Source organism: Limanda limanda, chromosome 12 (assembly GCF_963576545.1).
Source record: "Limanda limanda chromosome 12, fLimLim1.1, whole genome shotgun sequence".
Classification (NCBI taxonomy): Eukaryota; Metazoa; Chordata; class Actinopteri; order Pleuronectiformes; family Pleuronectidae; genus Limanda; species Limanda limanda.
The window spans coordinates 318,894-340,786 of record NC_083647.1 but is presented as its reverse complement, the minus strand read 5'-3'; the positions used below and the strand labels follow the sequence as shown (position 1 = coordinate 340,786).

General features: G+C 40.0%; 1 protein-coding gene across 1 annotated transcript in view; it reads left to right on the top strand.

Moving 5' to 3' along the window:
• syne3 (spectrin repeat containing, nuclear envelope family member 3) overlaps positions 1-21,893 on the top strand; it is a 68,381-nt gene that overhangs the window by 15,244 nt on the left and 31,244 nt on the right. Inside the window, exons 5-7 of the mRNA XM_061082419.1 lie at positions 4,734-4,889; positions 6,186-6,536; positions 16,365-16,501. Coding sequence (XP_060938402.1) covers positions 4,734-4,889; positions 6,186-6,536; positions 16,365-16,501 — 644 coding nt within the window. The remainder of the gene's footprint in view (positions 1-4,733; positions 4,890-6,185; positions 6,537-16,364; positions 16,502-21,893) is intronic.

Here is a 21,893-nt window from a genome sequence, read left to right as displayed (position 1 = left end):
GTTAGAGGCAAACACTGGATAGTAGTTAGTGCCGGGAGTCCCTGCTGACTGTGTGGAAGCTGGGAGGGGAGCTAGCTTGAAGCTAGCTCCGTGTAGCTGTGGAATCAGCAACACAGTTCGGAAACAAGACCGGGGAACCGCTGCGCTAAGAAACGATAACATCAGCATTTTGACCCGCTGGGTGTCACTTTATTTAGTTCTGTTAGTTGAAAAAGACTCTTCGCCCTCCGTGGAGCCCTCTCCGAGAAACGGATACATAGAAGCATACTGGAGCCTTGACAAACAAATGAGTACCTACTTAAACTGCTAGCAGAAAAGTGAAAACAAAATACTCACCCTGTTCATAGCCGAGAAATCTCTCTTGCAGTTGACACTTGACACAGGAATTGTCAGTGCAATGGCAGAGAGCTGGGCCTGGTTTGGGTACAGGAGCTTCAGCTCATCAAAGTCAGAGGCCAGCTCCTGCATTACCTCCAACTGTGACTTATCCTAGTAGGATAAAGCAAAGAGGAAAAAGTGTTAGGAAAACATTTTGCTTCTGCTGCTTACCTTAAATATGCCCTGGCCCACATGAACCTTGAAGCTGGTCCATTCTTGCAGTGCTGCTCTGCCATCCACAGTAGGACATTTTTGGGGAAGCAGTTGTAAGTTCTCTTCAAAGTCATCATCTCCCCTCTCCATTGCTTGTGGGCTGAGTATGTTAAATGCACCTAGGATGTTCATCTGTGGGAATCTCCTCTCAAGGTGCTCAATGAGATGGTCCAAGTATGGCTCCATTACCTTTTGAAAATTAGATTTTTTTAAATTAGTAAAATTACAGGTTATTATACTATCTTTTAAGTTTGTAACTTGAAACATTGAACATTCAATACCTGAGTGCGAAAACGGGTCCAAAAAGAGGTGAGGTCATAAAATGATAACCCCTGTGGCGTCTCCTCTCCTCCTCTGCCTGTATGTTGAGGCTTTTCACTCTATCTTCCAACCTACTGAGATATGACCCTGGTGGCTGCTTGTCTCCTGCCTCCTTGATTTGTCGAATGGCCTCAATTGTAACAGGCATCAAAAATATTAAATGAGTATATTAAAGCTATATTGTTTTTTGCTTTTCATACCTTTCCATAAACAAGTGTATGTGTACTCATTTTAAATCAACTTACATGTTTCTTGATAGCCAAAAAATGGACATCTTCCTTTTGGAAAAGCTTTGAAAGCCGTGTCAGGTGGGGAAGGACATCTGCCACAAACCTGTATGTTGCACAGTATGTAGATAGATAGATAGATAGATAGATAGATAGATAGATAGATAGATAGATAGATAGATAGATAGATAGATAGAGTACTTTATTCATCCCCAAAGGGAAATTAAGTTGTCATAGCAGCCGGTATATTTGAATACAATAAAATACAATACAATACAATAGAATAAAATTAAAAGGTAGAAAGAATAAAAAACAGAAGCACAAGATAAAAATACAATAAAATAGGTAGATAAGGTGCATTGGCAAGATGATGGTAAAAGTACTGATGATATGATGGTAATGGTATTGTTAGACAGTATATAAGAATAGTACAGTATATATAGTATATAATATAACATAATATATATTATATATGATAGTAATTATACCAATATAAAAGCAGTATATGGTAATAATGGCAGCAACAGTATATATAATAATAATAGTAATGGTGATATAATAATAGTAATTATAACATGTACACATAAATAAATATGTGTATATAGACTTATGTAAACAAGAATATACAGAGAGTATGATATGATATATAGCAGAAGTATGAATATGAATATAAGTATTTGACTATACAATAGGTAATATAATATACTATGAGTCTAAGAATATGTAGACAGAGTGTGCAAAAGACAATATTATTGTATAAAATGATATATAATATCAATATGGTTTATATGAACACATATCACATATGATGTGAAGTAAGTGTATAAAGGCAGTGTCCTTCTTCTCTGCTTCCTCAGCAAGAGCTGCCAGCACAGCTGCCAGATTCCTCTGAAGAGTTGAAATGTCTGTGTCTTGAGACAGCCATCTTGTGTCTTTCACCTCCTAATGTCCAAAGAACACATAAAGAGGACACATTCAAATCAAAGACAGCGGTGTGGAAAATTATCTTAAAATGTAGAAAAGGCAAGGCAGGGAAAGGCAATTTGTATAGCCAATTTTTGCAAACAGTTTGTCTCAAAGAAAAATGATTAGATTGCTTACAGTGATTTTCAGGCTGTCCACTCCTAGAACACTGGAAGCTGCTTTCAGCACAGCTGTGCGATTGGCACTGTTTCTGAAATAAATGTGCAGGCCTTGAAGGTGCCCTCGGAACGTTTTCATGAATGGCACGTTGTCTGCAGCATCTTTGCACGCAAGAGGGCGGTTGAGAGGCGGTAACAGAAACTTGGACTATGGGCAGAAAAGGTCTCTGGTTCGTCTCTGGTTCGACTCAACGGAGAAACAACAAAAATACGAACCTGGATTGATCTCTCCAAAAATCCAAGAGGATTCTCCCTACCCTGTCTAGTGCCCCTGAGCAAGGCACCTTAATCCCCCAACATCTGCTCCCCAGGCGCCGTACATGGCTGCCCACTGCTCTGTGTGTCCTGCACCAGATGGGTTAAAAGCAGAGGTTAAATTTCCCTCCTTGCATGAGTGTGCTTGTGCATGTCTGTGCATGTGTTTGGGACAAATAAATGTATCTTATCTTAAGAGCAAGGCGGTGTGCTGCACAGTGCACAGACACTAGCTGTGGCCAGGAGTCTGTCTGCTTTTTGGCAACACCATTCTGGCGTCCTTAAAGATAGATATTACAATAATCAGTACTTAGTTAGAGATAAATAGTAACTATACCTCAAATTAAACTTATTTTCAGTTCTTACCTGTCATCACAGCAATCTGTCCCCAAACCAAAAATCAGATCTGTTGGTATGGCTTTGACTGTGATCACCTCACGAATGGCATCTGCAACGGTATCTGCCTTCCCATCATTTAGTGGCACCATATCAAGAAACTGACAAAAATAGTTGGCCTTCTCTGTCCAGGTACCTTAAAAAATTTTGTGGGATCAATAATTGGCTCGTTTGTCAATCTAAAAAAAGATAGAAAGAGTAACATTTAAAGTGTTTTGAAAACTTTGTCAACACCACAAAATACACATTCAAATAATTTACCTGAAGTTTGGAGAAGTAGTCACAGCCAAGTAATTTGGCAAGATCAAGCAAGGCTCCAGAATTTGTTTGGTGGGCAATTTCATGTTTTAGCAGCCAGTAAAGGCATTTAAACCCACCAATAATTGCCTCGTGCTCCATGTTAATCACTGGCTCAAAGGCTTCAGTGATTGAGCCTAGAACATGAAAAATGTGGAAGCTATTAGTTATTTCATAATAGATATTTCATATTAGTAATATATTTACATTATTTATTGTTTACTTTTGCTTTTGCTTGCTGCCATCTCAATGCTTGTCCGATGGTGTAGAGACCCAATATGTGCGTTTAGCACACCTTGCCTGTACGTAGTGCAAGGAGCCTCAATGAAAGTTCTAGTTGAGCATCCTTGTGTTGCCCGCTGGCGGTGACTACGACACACCCGGCAAAACATACCTAAGAACGACACACACAAAAACAAAGCGTATCTAATGCTGAATTTAATAGCAAAATTAAAAACCAATATGAGATTAGCGAGCATAATATTGTTGATATTTTAATAGTACAAAACATGCTTACCATACTCGGTCTTGTAGAGCCATCCGCTAAATTTAGAGTCACCTAATTAATTACACTTTAGGGATCAGTGCTCGCTCTGGGGCTCCTCTGGCCTGTGGGTGCTAGCTATATCAGGTTAGGTGTTGCTAGCTTTTGCCAAAGAGGCACTTTTTTTCTGAGGTCTTGGCGTTTTTCCTTCTTTTCTCCAGCCTTTTTTGTTTCTTCTCACACTTATGTACCCCTTTACTGATAAAAATGCGTTTTTAGGTTATTTGGTGGGTAAATTGCAATTGATCTGAGAGCGGGTTTTCCCTGTGCGTCTAACCACTACTACTTCATCAAACCCGGAAGTCCCACATTAATTTTAGGTCATATTGCTCAACTGTAGTAGGAAATTTGGTAGGCTTGTGTAACAAGCGAAGACCTTCAGAAAAGTACTTGAGCCATATCCTGACCTAAAAGGTAGTCCATCATTTTGAATAAAATCTGAAATTTTGGCTCATAATTTGCCATTTGTATGAGTTGGAAGCTCACAAATTCCTATTAAAGAATTGACCAAATTGAGTTCACATTTGCTGAGTCCAATAAACACTAAAATTAGTTTTCTATTTATATAAGTCCTGGTCTGAGGACATCCAGTTGCCAATTTTTAAGATGCTGCCAGCATCACCTGCTGGCAGCAGGGATTTATTTGTTTTATATATTAAGCTAAGCAAGATGACCACATCCATCCCAAAACTGGCAAAAATTTGACAGCTGTGTCAAACTTCGTCATGCCACCATCCCCGTAATGCACATGGGTGTGAGAATCTAAATGCTTAAAAAATTGGGACTAAAAGAATTCTGTGCTTTTGTATAAAATGTCAATGTGTACTTGAAATAATAAACAGTCTCACAGGGGAGGATAAATATACATTTCACACACAAATGTATTACTCACATAGCCAAGGGTTAAGTTTGAGGTGTGTGCTAAATAAATACCTTGATGTGTCTTTCCTGCAATGCTAGGAGCGTCTGTTGCTGCTTCAGAAGATTGCTGAGGATCATCAGACATACCAAGGCAGTGTTCAGGGGTTCCAGTCGTGGCTGCTGTCAAAAACCAAGGAGTTAACTGATCTGATGGACAGAGAGAACACAGCTGAGATTAAGCTCAAAGCCTTACAAGTGAGAGTCACTGAAATGTAATTAAAAAGCTGCTGTTGATATCACCATATTGACCCTCTCAAAAGCTACCTGTTATTTTATGCAGGGGAAAAGGCAGAATAAGGGAATGGTATATTTTGAACAAATACTATAAATACTCACATTTGTGTTACACTTTATAAGATATTAACAAATGAAAAGATAATATGCAGCAAAACCATCATTAACATGGTGAAGAAAATATAGCAAGCAGGGTCTTTGGCATTAGTGTTGACAGCAGAACTTGTTGGGAAGAAATGGAAAACAGTTTTGACATTGCGGTGAAACAAATACAAATCACTGTAAATCCAGTTTATTGGTCCAACTTATTGTTGGTATCAAACGATTCACATTATTCACAGGGTAGCTGTCTAGCCGGCTTAACCCTTTTACTTCCTTTCATGCTTTTAACGTGAAACATTTGCAGGTGAACCTTTATTTGTTTTTAAAGAATTATATTATTATTATTATTATTGGTGATATAAATAAATGGCACATAATAGCAAATAATCCAGAAGGAAATTTCCACAAATAAATTATAGAAAGATGCAATCAACATCAATCAATAATAATTTGGTTCTCCTAATGCTTAATAAAAAGGAAGAAAACGCCCAGTATTGACAGAAAGGAGAACTTGAGTTGCACTGCTTGGTTCAGTAACAGTACAACAGCTGCTTCAGGACATATTTCAGGATGTCTGTTGTACAGTTTAAACAACTTGCTAGGCCAGATCAACAGGATCATGGTTTCATTTTATGTAAATAATAAGAGAAAAGACCCAGCCGTGCGCATTTGCTTTATAAATTTGCCATAACAGTTGGTTGATCCTTGCTTCAAGTACGCTGTTAGATATCCTTCTAAAGACAAAAATAACAAAAATAAATTGACAAGTTGACTTCATATCCTATATTTATGTCTGACTGGATACAGGAGGAAGTTTTCTTCTTCTCATGCTACTACTAGTGCTTCAAAATATGACATCAGCTACTGACAATCCGACTGGTAAAATGTGTCGGAAGAGAAACCTTTTTGGTCCCAAAAAATAAAAGCCACAAATACCACTCAGCCAATTTCTGTCGCTGATGTGAAAGCTTATTTTTAATGAATACAGGTTTGTACTATAGTAATAATGTGTTGGCATGATACAAATTTGTCTATTGTGCAAATGCCTTTAATGTTATTGAAAGGTTTGATTTGACATGATTTGATTTAATATATTTTATCACTCTTTGTCCAAGTTCACATTTAGTAATGTTTCTACATCTGCCCCAAAACAAGGCTCTGGATGACAGTGTGGCCGGTGAGGAGAAGAACCTTCAGCATATCGAGGGTGTTGTTGAGGCAGTGAGGAGCAGCACCTCTCCAGCAGGTGTGGAGGTAGTGGTGGAAGAGGCTGAGGAGCTGAGGCTTGGCTGGCAAAGGCTGAGGCAGGGCCTCTGTGAGGCTGAGGAGGGCCTGCGCTTGAGACTGGACTCTTACAGCCACTACATGGCCAATTGCCAGCAGCTTGGAGAGGACATTGGCCGCCTCAGGCAGCTGTTGCAGGGGCTGAACCAGGAGCTGGATGAGGGATGCGAGATAGAGGACTGTTCTGAGGAGCAGATAGTTGGCCAGTGGAGGAAATACACGGTAGGTTCCTCTAAACCAGTGGTTCTTAACCTTATTGGAGGTACTGAACCTGCAAGCTTCATCAGTGCATTCACCGAACCCTTCGTAATAAAATAAAATATTATTTCTTCAAAACATAGGTATATAATTTGTTAGTGCACAAAATGAACCATGCATCAGTTGCACACAAAATCAATGTGTTTAAAGAACAAAACCAACCATAAAAAACAACAAAAACATAACTCAATGACTATTTACTGCAAATCAATGTGACTTTTGCTGTTGCCTTTCAGATACAAGTTCAGGAATGCGCGGCTTCACCTTGGCAAGTGCCACTTTCATATCATTTTCGCAACAAAGTCTGTTCCTTTTTCTTAATTTTCATGTCTACTATCGAAAAGGATTGCTCGCACAAATACGTTGTAAGAAACAGTGTGAGTATCTCAAGGGCTTTCTTAGCAATAAGGGGGTGTGGTACGATATGGTGACACCAAAACGTTGAGAGCGTTGTTGTTCTGAAGAGTTGCTGTTGAAGCTGGCTCTGCTGAATGACGTACAATCACAACAGCCACAAGTCGACTACTGAGAGCACCAAGCAGCACAGATATCAAAGCTAAGCAATGTGGCGTGATCAGCTGCAACCAGCTTTATCACTGCGGAGTGTGACGTCACGAATAATACGAGTAGCCTGAATTTCTTTCGTATAACACATTTTTACTAAGCAACAAAATGTTTGCAATCTGACACGGCGAAGAAAAATTGTGTGTTACCAAATTGTGGGCAGCCAATTTTTTGACGGCCGACAAAAACGGCCAGGCATTGCTAGTATGAACCGGGCTATACTGTGTGTGTTTTGACCCCTGCCGAACCCCTGAGAGTGACTCACGAACCTCTGGGGTTCGATCGAACCCAGGTTAAGAACCACTGCTCTAAACACATCAACAGTATTATAAATGTTGTCAGGATGTAAGAAAGTCATTACATAGTCCTGGAGGTACTGGGTTTCCATTCTTATTATGCCATTCTTTTGTGCGACTGTGGCTCGGGAGATAATGTGGGTTGTCCTCTAACCAGGTCAGAGGTTTAATACCAGTGTCCTTGAGCAAGATGTGCTGATATTGTGTGGTTGATGTGATGATGAAAGTGCTGCACAGAGAAGCAAGAGAGTGTTTGAATGGGTAAATGGCAACAAACTTCTTTAAAGCGTTTTAATTCTTCATCAAGATTAGAGAATTGCATTATTATAACTGGCCATTTACCATTATTATATTATTGTAATAATTATGGCTTCCTATGATTATGGCTTCCAATGATTATGAAAACAAGGTAATAGACATGACGACATGAAACGATAATTATCCCGTGTTTCGTTTTGCAATAAGGCTCTCTGTTGTTAACACAGGCTGTGTTTCTGCTGCGTGTTGGAAGGCCAATTTATGCCTCTCCGTTTTTTCTATTACGGACAGATAAGACCGCCCTATCCGTCGTGAAACGCCCTCTCCGAGTGCTTCGGACAGCTTTTCGTACACGTCTGATTTTTCTAACTATCCGTCTTCATGTTGGAGACCCGACGGACCGCTCTTGGCTGTGATTGGTCCGCGAACAACATCATTTCCGTATGACGTCATTTCCGTATTTCCGGACCTCAAACTTCCTGTTTACTTGTAGCAACAAACACGAACACAACTATAATTCTACGATTAATGTGACGTGTGTGTTAAGCCAGCGGAGTTGTCCGGCTGACGGTGGCTCGTTAGAGCACTGAGGGCATGTGTGCACGGTCACATATGGTTATAACGAGCTTTCAAAACGGCGCTAGCAGGCTAGGCTAGCGGGCTAGCAACCATGCTAACTGCGGTGGTAACAGTGCAAGAACCCGCCGTCACGACTTTAATTCCACTTCTATCATGACACTGTTTCTATAATACCGTCAGGTTAGAAGCAAACACTGGGTAGTGGTTAGTGTCGGGAGTCCCTGCTGACTGTGTGTGGAAGCTGGGGGGGAGCTAGCTCCGTGTAGCTTCTAGCTACATGTAGCCTCAAGCAGATTCAAGCTGTGGAATCAGCAACACAGTTCGGAAACAAGACCGGGGAACCGCTGCGCTAAGAAACGATTACATCAGTATTTGACACGCTGGGTGTCACTTTATTTAGTTCTGTTAGTTGCCATGGTTCAGTGTGTGGGAGGCAGGCTAACATGTAAACAGAGACACGTGGACTTCTTCTTCCCAAATGGGGTAGGCTTCTCTGAGCTCGTCTTCCGTTGCGCCACCTATGGGTTTGGCGATGAATTTTTTCCGACGGACTGTGTCGGAGAAGTAAAAATCAAAAAGACTCTTTGCCCCCCGCTGAGACCTCTCTGAGAAACGGACACGTAGTAGTATATAAGAGCCTTGAGAATGATCAGGATTAAAGATGCGACACCATCAATTAATAACTCAATAAAGGTGTGTAATGGGAAATTATTACATATCATGACACAACAAGCAATTATCAATTCTGGATGTTTAATTCAAACCGTCTGCGGACGGTTTACAAAGGTCAAGTCACGACAACAGACTTGACCTCAATGGCACAGAGCTCAAACATCACGGTGACAGATGTGAGGGCAATGGCCATGAGCTCTCAAAAGTACACTCCATTTATACAATCAGATCCCTCCTCTCCACAGTAAAATACATTTGTCCAATCAGCTTCTCTCCATGTCGTTACAGGAAGACCAGACATTGTTCTCTGGCGGTCTCTTTGAAGTTTGAACAAGATGCTAAACGCATCTTGTTCCAGACCCTTTGAGTTTCTCAGAGATCTCCTGTCTCTGCAGGTCACACCTATTAGCCTTTAAAGCTCCCTGCTGCAGAAGACTTAATTGGCCCCTGTTGAGAAACCTTTTGTTCACACTAGACTGAGAAGGCCACGTCTATAAGGCCCTTCAAGAGCATTATGCATAGTGTTAACTTGACCTAAACTCTGACTATGAGTCTTAAACACAGAAATACATCTTTCAGTAAACTTCTTTCTATATAAATGTAATCTGTTCCATTTGAACATGTCTAAATACAAAATTCCCATCACAGGTGATCATCAGTTTGTGTGTGAAGAGTGAAGGAGATAAGCAACTTTCCATAGGAAGTTTAGCTCGGGAATTTTGGGAATTTTGAAAAAAAAAAAATACGCAAATTAAACGCTGAGCAATAAAAAGCATCATTCAAAACTCTATTTTAAAGATGTATGGAATGAAGCACACGCTGCACGTTGAATTTCAACCCTCCACTGTGCATTCTTCCATCACATGCACAGATAACTCCCAGCATCCTTCACAGTACAGCAGCGCTATTGAGGCCTGCTGTAGTGTGCAGGACTAGTCAGGTAAGTTTCGATGATATTACTGGGGAAAATATATTAGCATGCTGATTGAGGATTGTTCATCTGTTCATCTAGCCTATTTTCATTAATTTATCCATCAATTGTAAAATATGTTTACAGACGATTCCAATTGTTTGGCTAACTATTTACATCTGTGGCATTGCATTAGCGCTTTTTTACAAACTTTTTTCTTATCTTATTCTACAGAACAATGCCACGTGCACTCTCTCATGTGTGGAGACATTTCACCCCATCCAATGTAGAAGGAAAGGCTGTGTACATTTGAAAATATTGTGCAAAGACCTATGTTAAGAATGACACAACGATGCAGAAGCATATAGTCAAGTGCCCAAAGTTTCCTCAGGGCTCAAATCAGCCTATGACAAAACAAAATGTTTATATTTATGTCTGTATATGACTAGGTAAATACAGTTAGTATAAATTACCCACAACATTTCCAGTTTATTCCCGTTAATTCCCGTTAATTCCCGTATATTCCCGTTTATTCCCGTTAATTCCCGTATATTCCCGTTAATTCCCGTTAATTCCCATGGAAAGTTTCCAACTTTGAATATTCCCGGAATTTTGCAACCCTAATTAGCACACACACACACACTCCTGCAGACAGAAGTTCTTTCTGCAGATTATGAAGCAACGCTGTGTTTTAACTTAATTGTTGCAGAATAAGTGACGCTCTATTTATCGTTGTTTTTTTCCTTTCCTTCTCACCTACCCCCTTGCACAGGGATCAGTACTGCACGCATCAGAAATCAGAATAGTTAGCAATGACACAGGTGCAACCAACAAGCCTTCATGTGACCCCCACAATGCTTTCTAATCTACTGTTGCCCTTTGCTGCTAGATGCTGTGTTCACCTGAGCTTGCGTTTTTCTGCATTAAGATCTTGTCTTTGAGAGTGGTGTCTGGCTCTATTGACCCTAGTTGTGTCAAAACAACCATTTGGCTCTAGGTTGCTGCCTCGTCTGACACATTATAATCTCATATGATGTCATCATTTCCCTTTCTATGTGCCTTGTATTTAATTATAGATAGTTTTGTAGGCTGCATCATTGCTGAAATGAGATCAGGGATTTGTTTAAAATGTTGAATTGGTTTCAAACCATGATTTGGACCTGCCAACAGATTTGTTGGCCCCTCCCCTTCCATGTTGAGGTGACTCATCCCCATTGCTCCTTCAGTATAAATATGGGCCGGTAAGTGTTTTTATACATTTGCTGGCCCCCCTCATGAAGTCTGGACGTCAGCCACTCAAGTTGACGTGTTTGCCAGGGTATGTACCTTCCCCTTTTTTATCAATATTGGATATTGGCCAGGACCAGTTTATCTCTCAGGTGGCCTTATTGCAGGTCTGTACCTCAGAGCATAATCTCCTTGTTTCTTACCAGCTTCTCCTCTGCCCCCCCACCCCCCTTACTGTTCATTGCAAAAGTGAGACATCTCTCTGTTCTACTATGTTGCACCCTAGTATTGGTTGTTTGCATTTCAACATTTGTCTTGCCCTCTAAGCTTTGTCCTAATCTCTGCTTACTACTGCCTTCTGTTTGGGCTTCACCTGCTGCACCATCTGCAAAATATCTCATCTATGTCCTCCTCCATTTTTCTATTCCTAGTTTGCTCTAAAGCTCACGTTCTTGGTCTGTCGGATCGAAACCGAAAGTTGGATATATTCATGGTGTGTTGAGGTCAGCTGCTTGTGAATTTGTTTTCAGTTTTTACCTTTTAGTTTTTAAGATTCTCTAAAATTTGTCCAAACTTTTTTTTCTGTATTTGATACCCTCATCTTTGAACGGTTTTAAGATTTTATTTAATTTATTTAATTTGTCTTTTATTCAAAGCTCCATATCCTTGCACACACTCGTGTCAAAAATACCCTCTAGTCCTTTAGTGCGGTTTGACAATTTTTTTTGTATGTCTTTTACATGTTATGGATATTTACTCCCAGAATTGTTACTAGTCCATCTCTGTGGATATTTAGCACAGAATTGTGAAAGTGATGAAAATCAAACTCAGAAGTTAAAATTGTGTTTAATTAATGTAATGTTAAATGTGTGAAACCTCTCTTTTTTGATTATTCTATTATTTATAGTTTAATTAGACCACCAATCTACATGATTTTAACTAAGAAAGCAGCATACAAGCAGCACAATTTGTTTGGTACAAGGCAAACTGACAATGATCAGAAATCAATTTACTCTTGACAACTGGCCGCAAGTTCATAAAAGCCAGAACTTATACAAAGAGGCGTGACATAACGCATAATATGAAAAAAGACATGAAAGACATGAGATCATCCTCTGTCTTATCTGCTGTGTCCTTCCATCCGCGGTACCAGTTGGAAGAAAAACATCACCAAACAAGAGTTCCAAAAAAATCTAGTTGTAGAAATGCATATTTTAATTAAAAAATATATTTGGATAGTCTTGTGAAGCGGAAATTCTGGTTTTCAACCATTCAATATATGATATACATGTTAGCAACTTTGAACATGGACTGTGGATGTGAGTGATTTATTTCAAATGCAAGCTGGGGAAACTAAAATATTATCCTCCTCTGGAGCTGTGTTCACGTTCGCATGCACACACCGCACACAAGCTCTCGCCAAAGGCAATATGTTCGGTGAACTATCCCTTGAAGTGTTTTAATGGACATTTTTGTGGACTGTTGAAGTTGCCCCATAACTTTGTAGCCACAGTCACCATGTAGCGGCTGTGGGCAATCTACTGGACTAATTTTAAGGGATTATGTAATTCATTTACACACCCACATTCATAAACATAGGTCCCATTTCATGATAGGAGTGGTAAGACTTTCACTAACAACTGGAAAGTACCAACTATAAAATAAAATTTCTAAAATTTCTAGGACTGCAAAGCAGCACTGGGCGGGCCCGAGCACATGCATTTTGAAGCGTTGCATGCGTTTTGCCTGAAAAAAATAAATAATGACTGAGGAAATATTGACACATAGAGCTGTTCAGGCTTGGACTCTGATCATGAGACAGAAGTTTGGTGGTGATAGGACAATGCACAGTGGAGTTATGACAACATCGTCTCCTCTGGCAAAGGATGAACCTTCGCCGTACCTCAATGTTTAGACGGTTTGAGGAAATGTCCCAATTCTGACAGAGAGAGAGAGAGAGAGAGAGACGTCACCTTTGCAAGACATAAAGATTCCTTTGATCTTTGACCACTGCAGGAGTGGAGTTGTTTGTTTACGGCTCAGCATCAAAGGATTCATGGTCCATGTATGTCCGCAATACAGAACATCGTGTTTTAATGGCTTGTAATCAAACTTTTTCCACGACGCGGTCACACCGTGTGTGCAAAAATCAATCTTTTAATAACTTTGTATCTCCATCTTGTTGTGATGACACTCATCTCAATTTGAGGTTGATCTGATGAAAGCCCTGCTACAAGTACCTCAAAGTAAAAATGTGGAATATGGCCAGAATGGCCACTAAATGCAAAATAGCAGGCTTCCTGTTGCGTTTTTCCAATTGCACCTAGACTTTTTTGTTTGTCTGGTCATGATACACCTGTGTATCGATTTTTATGAAGATCGGTCAATGTGAACACGTTCTTGGGGTCTCGGGGGGCACCGTTGAGCCATTTGCGACGCCCATTGAGAATACGTAAATTTTAACCACTTTCTAATTTTCTGCAAATGTTGGTAAGAATTTGAGCATGTTAAAGTCCTCAAAAAGCCAATTCATTTGCCTGAATAATAATAATAATAATAATAATAATAATCCTTACAATTTCAATAGGGCCTCACCTGTCAGTGCCTGTCAGTGCTTGGGCCTAATAAGGGTTCCATCCTGTCAGGTAGACATCACAGCACCGAGACACCTAGTCAGGGGATTTCCACTACCTTAGTCACTGGTCAGTGGAATTTTCCATAGCACTATCTATGTTGTGGATATCTACCTTTCTTTTGTCTTTTCAAAAATTAGGCTGATGTAACAAAGTCACTATGCTTTGTACTAAATTTGGTGTTGATTTGGATTAATTACTAAAAAGAAGATTTCACATTACTGTTTCATCAACATTTATCACTGACAACTTTTATGGTCCAAGAAGCTTTTTTGTAGAACACATTAGCTGGACTTGAGTGTTGAATTTTAAGTTAATCAGGTCTCTTTATTTAAACCCACATATTCATCTTTTTGCAGCCAGGTTTCAGTTGGACACAGTAAATCGATCTGATGGGCAGTAATCAGCTCATTAATAAGTAGGATTAGGAATTGAGTGAACTGATATTTATTAAACCACATTTTATCCTTCTATATCTTGGTGCTGATATAGTGGTTGTATTAACTTGTATTAGGTGTGAATATCCTCTCCTGTTTACTTTTGATTCAATCAATTTAGGTGATCTGGGGCAGACACAGTTTCTATAGGATATTGCGTGGCTGACTGCTCTAATAGATGCACAGAGAAGCGACTGAAACTCTGCCTCCTGGTCTCAACTCTGGACTGTCATGTTGTTGACTGCCTTAAAAAGTTTGTCATATTTCTAGATATAAGAGCCGCTCCATCCAAATTGAGATGAAGGCCATCTCTCCTAATCAGACCAGATTTCCCCCCAAAATATCGCAATACCATTGTCGTTGTTTTGTGGACACCACTTAGACAGCCAGGTGTCCTGCCCAGAGATAATTATTCAGTGTCCTGGAGGATGTAAACCAGCTCATGAGCCGTCTCCATGAGCTCACTGATGTCCTGTCCTGTGAGAAGCAACTCACGCTGTCCTCCTTGAAGCCAGTCATGGAGCACATCAACAGTAATACTCAAACATCAAGAAAGAGACAGCACCCTCACCAAACAAATAAAGCAGGTAATACGAGAAGACCTGCAACAGCTAAGGTACACAGAGGAAATGAAAACGGTGCTAAAATCTCATGTTTTGAGGATCCTCGGTTTAAGGGAAACTTTGCTGAGAATCTTGATGACACAGTGAAGGCATGCATGGAGGAAGCTGTGATACTTGCACTGAAAGAGCCTCCACACAGAGATCAGCTTCCAGCAGCCACCACTGTCATGGAAATTTCTTAATAGTCAAGCACAAGTCATTACAATTGTTCTTTCTGGAAGTTTAATTCTACATCTGCAGATAGGCATCTGCAGATGGGCATCACCGTACAAAACCATGGCAAAGATTTCATACAATGAGCAATGACATACAGGACACACAGCACTTTTATACATTTCCAAGCTCCTCCTGGAGAGGAACACATGTTATCGATTAACCTATTTAATCATTAGAAATAGGTGATCAGTATCCTGTCTTCTGCTCTGTCTCAGGCCCCTTGAGTGAAATATCTGTATTCAAAGATCTCTTATCAATGTTTTACAACCCACTCACATCCCCTGTCCTGTGACGTCATTGTTAGGTGACCCTGTGAGTGACGAAATCATTGCTAGGTGACCATGTGAGTGAGGAAGTCATATAACATCAGTTGCTTGAGCAACACTCTGATATGTAAGGGAATCCATTTGCTCATCTTTCTATACATTAAAGTTGTTCGTTCCATAAATCAATGCCCAAATGGTAAAATTGCCACCACACCACACAAGGTGATGACAATGGAGAAGGAGAGAGGAGGAGCAGTATCCCTTCCATCACAGAGAAGAAAGGCACAAGTCTATCTGGATTCTTGCAGCAAAGCAACAATGAAAGACAGAACAGAGCAGAAACAGCAAATCCATCTCCATCGCAAACTGTACTTGTCCTGGCCACTCCTTTCCAAAGTGGCCAGAAAGTTCATGTCCATCTCGGCTACAAGTATGACTTATGTAAGGGTCTTCAGTTCGAGTGGCCACATCTTATCCCCTCAGAGTTCAAGACTGACTGAAAACTGAAGGGTAGGCTCACCTGTTTTATTTGCAGGACCAAAATAATGTGTGTAAAATGCAAAAAAAACCATTCAATTAAAAAAATTCTTGTGTGTCTTTAGTATCAATAATCTTGAAAACTGTAAAACCGCAACAATCAAAGCAAGGATAACTGCCACCAATTTCTTGCTCTCCAAAACATCAAGCACAGTTTCAAGGACAATTTTTTTCCACCATTCTTTAACTTAGTTTTATGTGAAGTCAAGTCCAACATGTTATTTAGTTTTCTTCACTTTCTGTTCCAAAGTACCAGAAAATGTTCCTCTACAACCCCCCTTAAAACAACCAACAATTTTTTTTATAACAAAGTATGAGCCGTGGCTCAAAAACTGAGGTCCGAACCAAACCCCTGATTGGGCGTATCCTTACGGTCCTAGTCTCCCGTGTATCTCGATCTGAGACTAGTCTTGACTGTGGTTTCGGTTTTGGTTCGAGAATCGTAAAAACCCTGATATATATATGATATGATACTATAAGTATAATATAATTGGTGGACTTGACGGATTGTCGGTCTTGAGTGTAAATCTGCTATTGTGGTTTAAATTTAATTTACTTGTGTTGTATGTTGCAGGGTGTGAAGAATACTCTGGCGAGGGAAGAGTCCCAAGTGGAACTTCTCAAAAGCCAGCTCAAGGAGCTCTTTAAGTTCTCAGTGGACTCGCGTCAACTTTCTGATGATGTCCTGGCTGTTGTCAAAGAGCATCAGAGGTATGTGACAGAAAGCTTACCACTATCTTAAAACTCAGAAAGATATCAGATGTAGGCCACAGAAGAACTGCAAAGTCTTTTTAAACTTACCTGCATTACCGATTGTTTGGATCTGCTTCATAACAGTTTCCATTTATTTCCTCCAATTTGCATTTACTGTGAATAATCTCTTCTTAACTGTTCCAAAATAACATTTGGGCAGTTGTGGCTCAGTTAGAGAGGGTCATCGACTAACCAAAAGGTTGGTGATACAATGTCTAGCACCTCCAGTCTGCATTTGAAAGTGTCCCTGGGGAAGTTTGTGAGCCCCAAATAGCCCTCAATGGTTGTGCCGACAGTGAATGTTGTGGCTCAGAAACAACAATGCATATAGAATGGGGGGGGGGGGGGGGGTGTTAGGGTTAAAGTGTTTAAACTGAGAAGTGCTATACAGTGGTCGATTGTCAATTATATTTTTAGACTTTGATATGGGCCAATTAAAAATGGATGACGGACCGCAGTTGGCTCGCAGGCCGTAGTTTGGACACCCCTGCACTAGACCATTTGATCTGGCGTAATTTTTATAAATTACGAGCATAATTCCTTTTTGTTGAGACAATTGAGTGTAGCTTATTGTGGGGACGTGTTCACAGTGAAGAAAAAGGCCAATCTTGAGCTGGAAACATGCTTGAAAATCTTTTTTTTTGTAGTCAGTTGCACCGGGAGAATTGGAATATTCAGGAGAACAGAAAGATAAATGGACTTAGTCAAATACGATTAAGAAAGATGGTCTATAATAGTTTGTATTTATGTAGAACTTTTCTAGTCTTAATGACCAATCAATGCGCTTCACAGGACAGTTTTGCCATTTAAACACATTTATACAGTGGATCTATGTGCAGCAATATCTCTTTCATACACCACTTAGACACTGCTGGCCGTCAATTTGGGGTTCATTATCTTGCCCGAGGACACTTTGGCATACAGAATGCAGGAGTCTGGGATTGAAGCACTGACCTTCTGGTTAAAAGTTCGCTTGCTATATCTCCTGAGCCACAACTTCCCCACAAAATTAGAGATTCAAAGGGCTTCAACAAAATGCTGGTCCTTATGGTCCTAAAACACCTCAAGAGGCTCAAGCTCACATAAAACATTTTTTGATAAGGAAGAGGATTCTAAAATGTCCCAACAAGAAGGAAAATACTTTTTCTGGCCAAAAGAGCCATACAAATTGTCACATTTACCAAAGGCAAGGATTAAAGTTCTCAGTTCAATCAATTAGAGTTAGAGCACCTAAATTGAATGAACAGAAAACCTTCAAATACTGAGCTCTGGCGGGAGCTCTGCAGAGAGTATACACCATATTAACTCTGATATAACTATTCTTTTCTTTAAAATAGAGTAAGAAATTAAGTAATTTTAAGATGAGACAATTGCATGTTCATTCATTATAACAGATAGTTTTGAATGGAGAGAGCACCAGTGTTGTGAATTGTTTATTTAGTGTTATTACGTGGCTAGGCTAGCAAGTTTTTTCTAGTCCAATCTATACGGAGTCTGTTTGGTTTTTGGAATGTTTTGTTAATCCAGCTAAACCTGCAGGAGTTTCTGAAGGCTGCTGTCAAATGTTTGTCTGCTTAGCCATCACAAATGAGGCACCAGCACAGAATTTAAACACAAAACTTAGAATACATTAATATATTTTTTCCCATCTTAACTGTTTTACTGATGTTTTGGTAATAAATTGACATTTACAAAATACAGAAATATGCTTGTGTCAAGCAATGATGCTCCCAGGTCTCCAAGAAACAGCCAGTGGTAATTGTGATAAACGTTTTAACATCTTTTATTTGGTGTCACAGGAGCAAACATAAATTAAAATACAACATAAATTGTCCAGCAGATTCAGCTTGGGTCATGGCAGCTTATTGTCCAGTCTCTTCCCCATGGTATCTCTCCTACTACCTTTATAAACCAGGGTGAGTAATTAGCTAACTTGACTCAGCTGTGCAAAATACCTCTCCTTGGTTCAGCTGGAAGGGCTCTCCTAACTACCTCATTGCCCACAATGCTGTATTATTTTAAAGTCACAAAGTGAGGTAGTGCTTTAAGAGGTGCCTTAGGTGCTGAGAAAAAGCTTATTAAGTTAAATGGTGTAGTAAACAAGGAATTTCCTTTTACAGAATGCCGTTCCTTCCCCTCCCTTTATTTGTATTTATTCTAATCAGGTCCTCCACTGTGTCCACATGCAGGGACCATCTGACATCAAATTAAGTAAACCCTTTCACAGAGCAATGAACTTTTAATTCTTTAGAACATTCAGTCTGACATTTGAATGAGAATTAAAAATAATACAGTATCCTCAATAAATAAAACATTAATAAAATAAACCACACACAACCAAAACAATATATGAATGGACTCTGGCTCTTTAAAATTGCTCTTGAATAAATATTAAACATTTGGCACAGGGTTTATGTAACCAGCTCGGTAAACAGAATTGGATTGTTATAGGGCTGAACGATTTGGGGAAATAGTCTAATTGCGATTTTTTTCCTCCATTATTGCGATTGCGATTTAATATGCAATTTTTTTATTTGATCCTCTTTTTTTTTCCAACAAAACGTAATGAATGATTTAAATATGACCAACACAATATTAGATACATTTAGTGTAAAATATTCTTTAAAATTATAGGTGTCTTACTGCTCCCAAGTCAGTAACATTTCACACAACTGAAACATAGAATTTGCCTCTACTATACTTTGAAAATATTTTGTAAAATCAAAGTAAATAAAGTTATAAATAAAAAACGGAGAAATGCACAGGCCACAGAGTCAAACAGTACAACTACATGTATGAACAGTTTCCTGAAGCTAATGAAAGGGTCCCACTCCACAGACTTTGGTTTTTAACCCTTTCGAACACAAGTCACGTAACAGACAGAGTGTGTGTGGAGCCACAACACAGCAGACAGGAGGCGGTGTAAAGACCTGGCGCATCCCGTTCATGTCCGGGTGGTCGTGCAGCGGTACGGAGGCGCCTGGCCTCAGCAGGAACAACCACATAACACCTCCGTCTCGCAGATGTGCTTGTAGCTGACGGGGGGGGGGCTCTGGAGCCCCCGGCCCCGGAGCTCGGCTCGCCGCCCCGGAGCTCAGCTTGCTTTTCCGGGGAGGGATTTTCAGGTCCGCCGACGGCACCGCGGTCACCAGCAAGATGAGCTCGCTCTATGTTTCCGCCACGTCGAAGACTTGCGGCCCCTGTAGGTGATGCCGGCCTGCTTCGCTAGCTTCTGGATCAGCGGAGTTTTGTTGTCCCGCAGGCATTCTGGCTGCGGGTGAGGACGGCAGCCCGGTTCCCTACTCTCGTTCGCACGTTTTAATCGCGCACGTTGCGATTAGGAAATCGCGTTGTATCATATCGCGATTTTATCGCAAATGCAATTAATCAGCCCTAGATTGCTATGATTTAGATGAGAAACTTACGATCATGTATTTAGTTATTGATTGATGTTTCATCATGAATCCAGATCGCTGTGGTCACTTTAAGACTGAGTCCTGGCTGTGAAGACACCAATTAAACTTCATTACGGATCCAGTCCTATTAACTTGTGATTGTTTTTTTTTAGTTACAGTGAGTGCAGGTCAGCAGGATTGTTGAGGGAGAACACAGGAAACTTTTTCCAAATTTTGGCCAGTCCTCACTTTGTGACCCCCCTTTAATGGACTGTTTGGGGGTTAAGACTTGGTTTTAGGGTTAGGTTTAGAATTAGGTTTAGGTTGGGTTTAGGGGAGAGGGGTTAGGGTTGGGCATTTGGTGAAGATGGCAACACTCACTCTCCTGCGAGTAGCAGCCGGAGTAGCTCTCCTGCTCCGGATCCAAGTACAGAAAAGAGCCCAAGTGTTGCCCCAGACAAGCATCAGTCCAGTCACCAACGGATGACAGGTTTTGACGCAGCTTGACTGTCAGAGGGGAAATACTCCCCCTGGCTGTACAAGACTGATCTTGGTAAGGAATTAGGAAAGGCCCGTCCACACGTAAATCAGAATCTGGAAAGAATGTGAATACTTAATGTTGTGTGTTGGTTATAGGGCTGCAACTAACGACTATTCTGATAGTTGATTAGTCACAGATTATTGAAACGATTAATCGACTAATTGGATTATGAATGACACAAATTCTCTATTGCTCTTATTTAGCCAACAGCTTTTAAATTTAGCTAAAGGTTGTTCGAGGCATGTAATGACTGAACAAAAGACAATAAAGATCGATAAATCATTTAAAAAAAAAAAGTATTTTAATAAACTTTGCTGCATAGTAAGGTACTGTTGACACAAAAGCAAAGAAAAATCTATTTTTTGTCCATTTAAAACCAAGGACAGGCAAATTGCTAATAATTTCTTTTAAAATTTAAATTCAAGTTTCCCTTTTTCCTGTGAACCAAGAACAGGCCAAGTGCTGATACTAAAAATAAATTAAAAATCAAGTATCAAATTTTCCTGTTAACAAAAAGGACAGGGAAAATAACAATAATAAAAACACCAACAAACGAAACTACAGTCTTCTTCGGAATAAATAATTGTGATTAAGAAAAGACGTTGGTCAGGCAATAGAATAACATTTCGCTTTTAAACTCGGTTGGGGTTAATAACAGTTTCTCCCAGAGTCCTTAAAGTTTAAACCATATTTTTGTAATGGATTCTAGAATCCTGCGCACAGGTATATGCGTTTAACATCTGTCCGAGGCGAGTCTGCATCGTCTACATTACGATGTCAAACGTGCCTCCTCCTCAAATGCGCGCGTCCTGCTTCTATGTAGATTAGGTCCACCGTGCAAATATTGCAGGTAGGTTTTTTTGGGCTATGTTAAGAGTAAAGTTCTCCCGAACTTTTGACCTTGCGATGCAGCGAACGCCGCCATTGGTCCATGTTCTGTCGCTATTGCACATGCGCGACTTTCAGAGATAGGAAGGGAGCGAGATGGCTCACTCCTCAGCTACTTCCATCAGCACCTCCGGTAAAACAACGTTTAGTTCAGCTGCACGGCACGGAAAACACGCTCTATGACGTAACCAACATCAATTAAATTCGTAGGCGACTATTTTTGTCATCGATTTTTGGCGACGACGTCGACTAATCGTTGCACCCATAGTTGGTTATAATGTTCATGTTTTTTCTCCTGATTACCCAGAATTGGGTGAACAATGTCCAAAATCCAAAAACCGTGTTCATTATTGTTCCCTATGTTATTTAAGGAGATTTCAGTGAGATTCAATTTCCATTTTATATTTTCTTTTGTCTTTATGATTATATAGATATTTATATATATTCATGGGACATCACTGCAGTATACATACTGTAACAGCCCTGGCTGTCCTGGAAAAAAAAGATGATATAACTTGATTTTGCC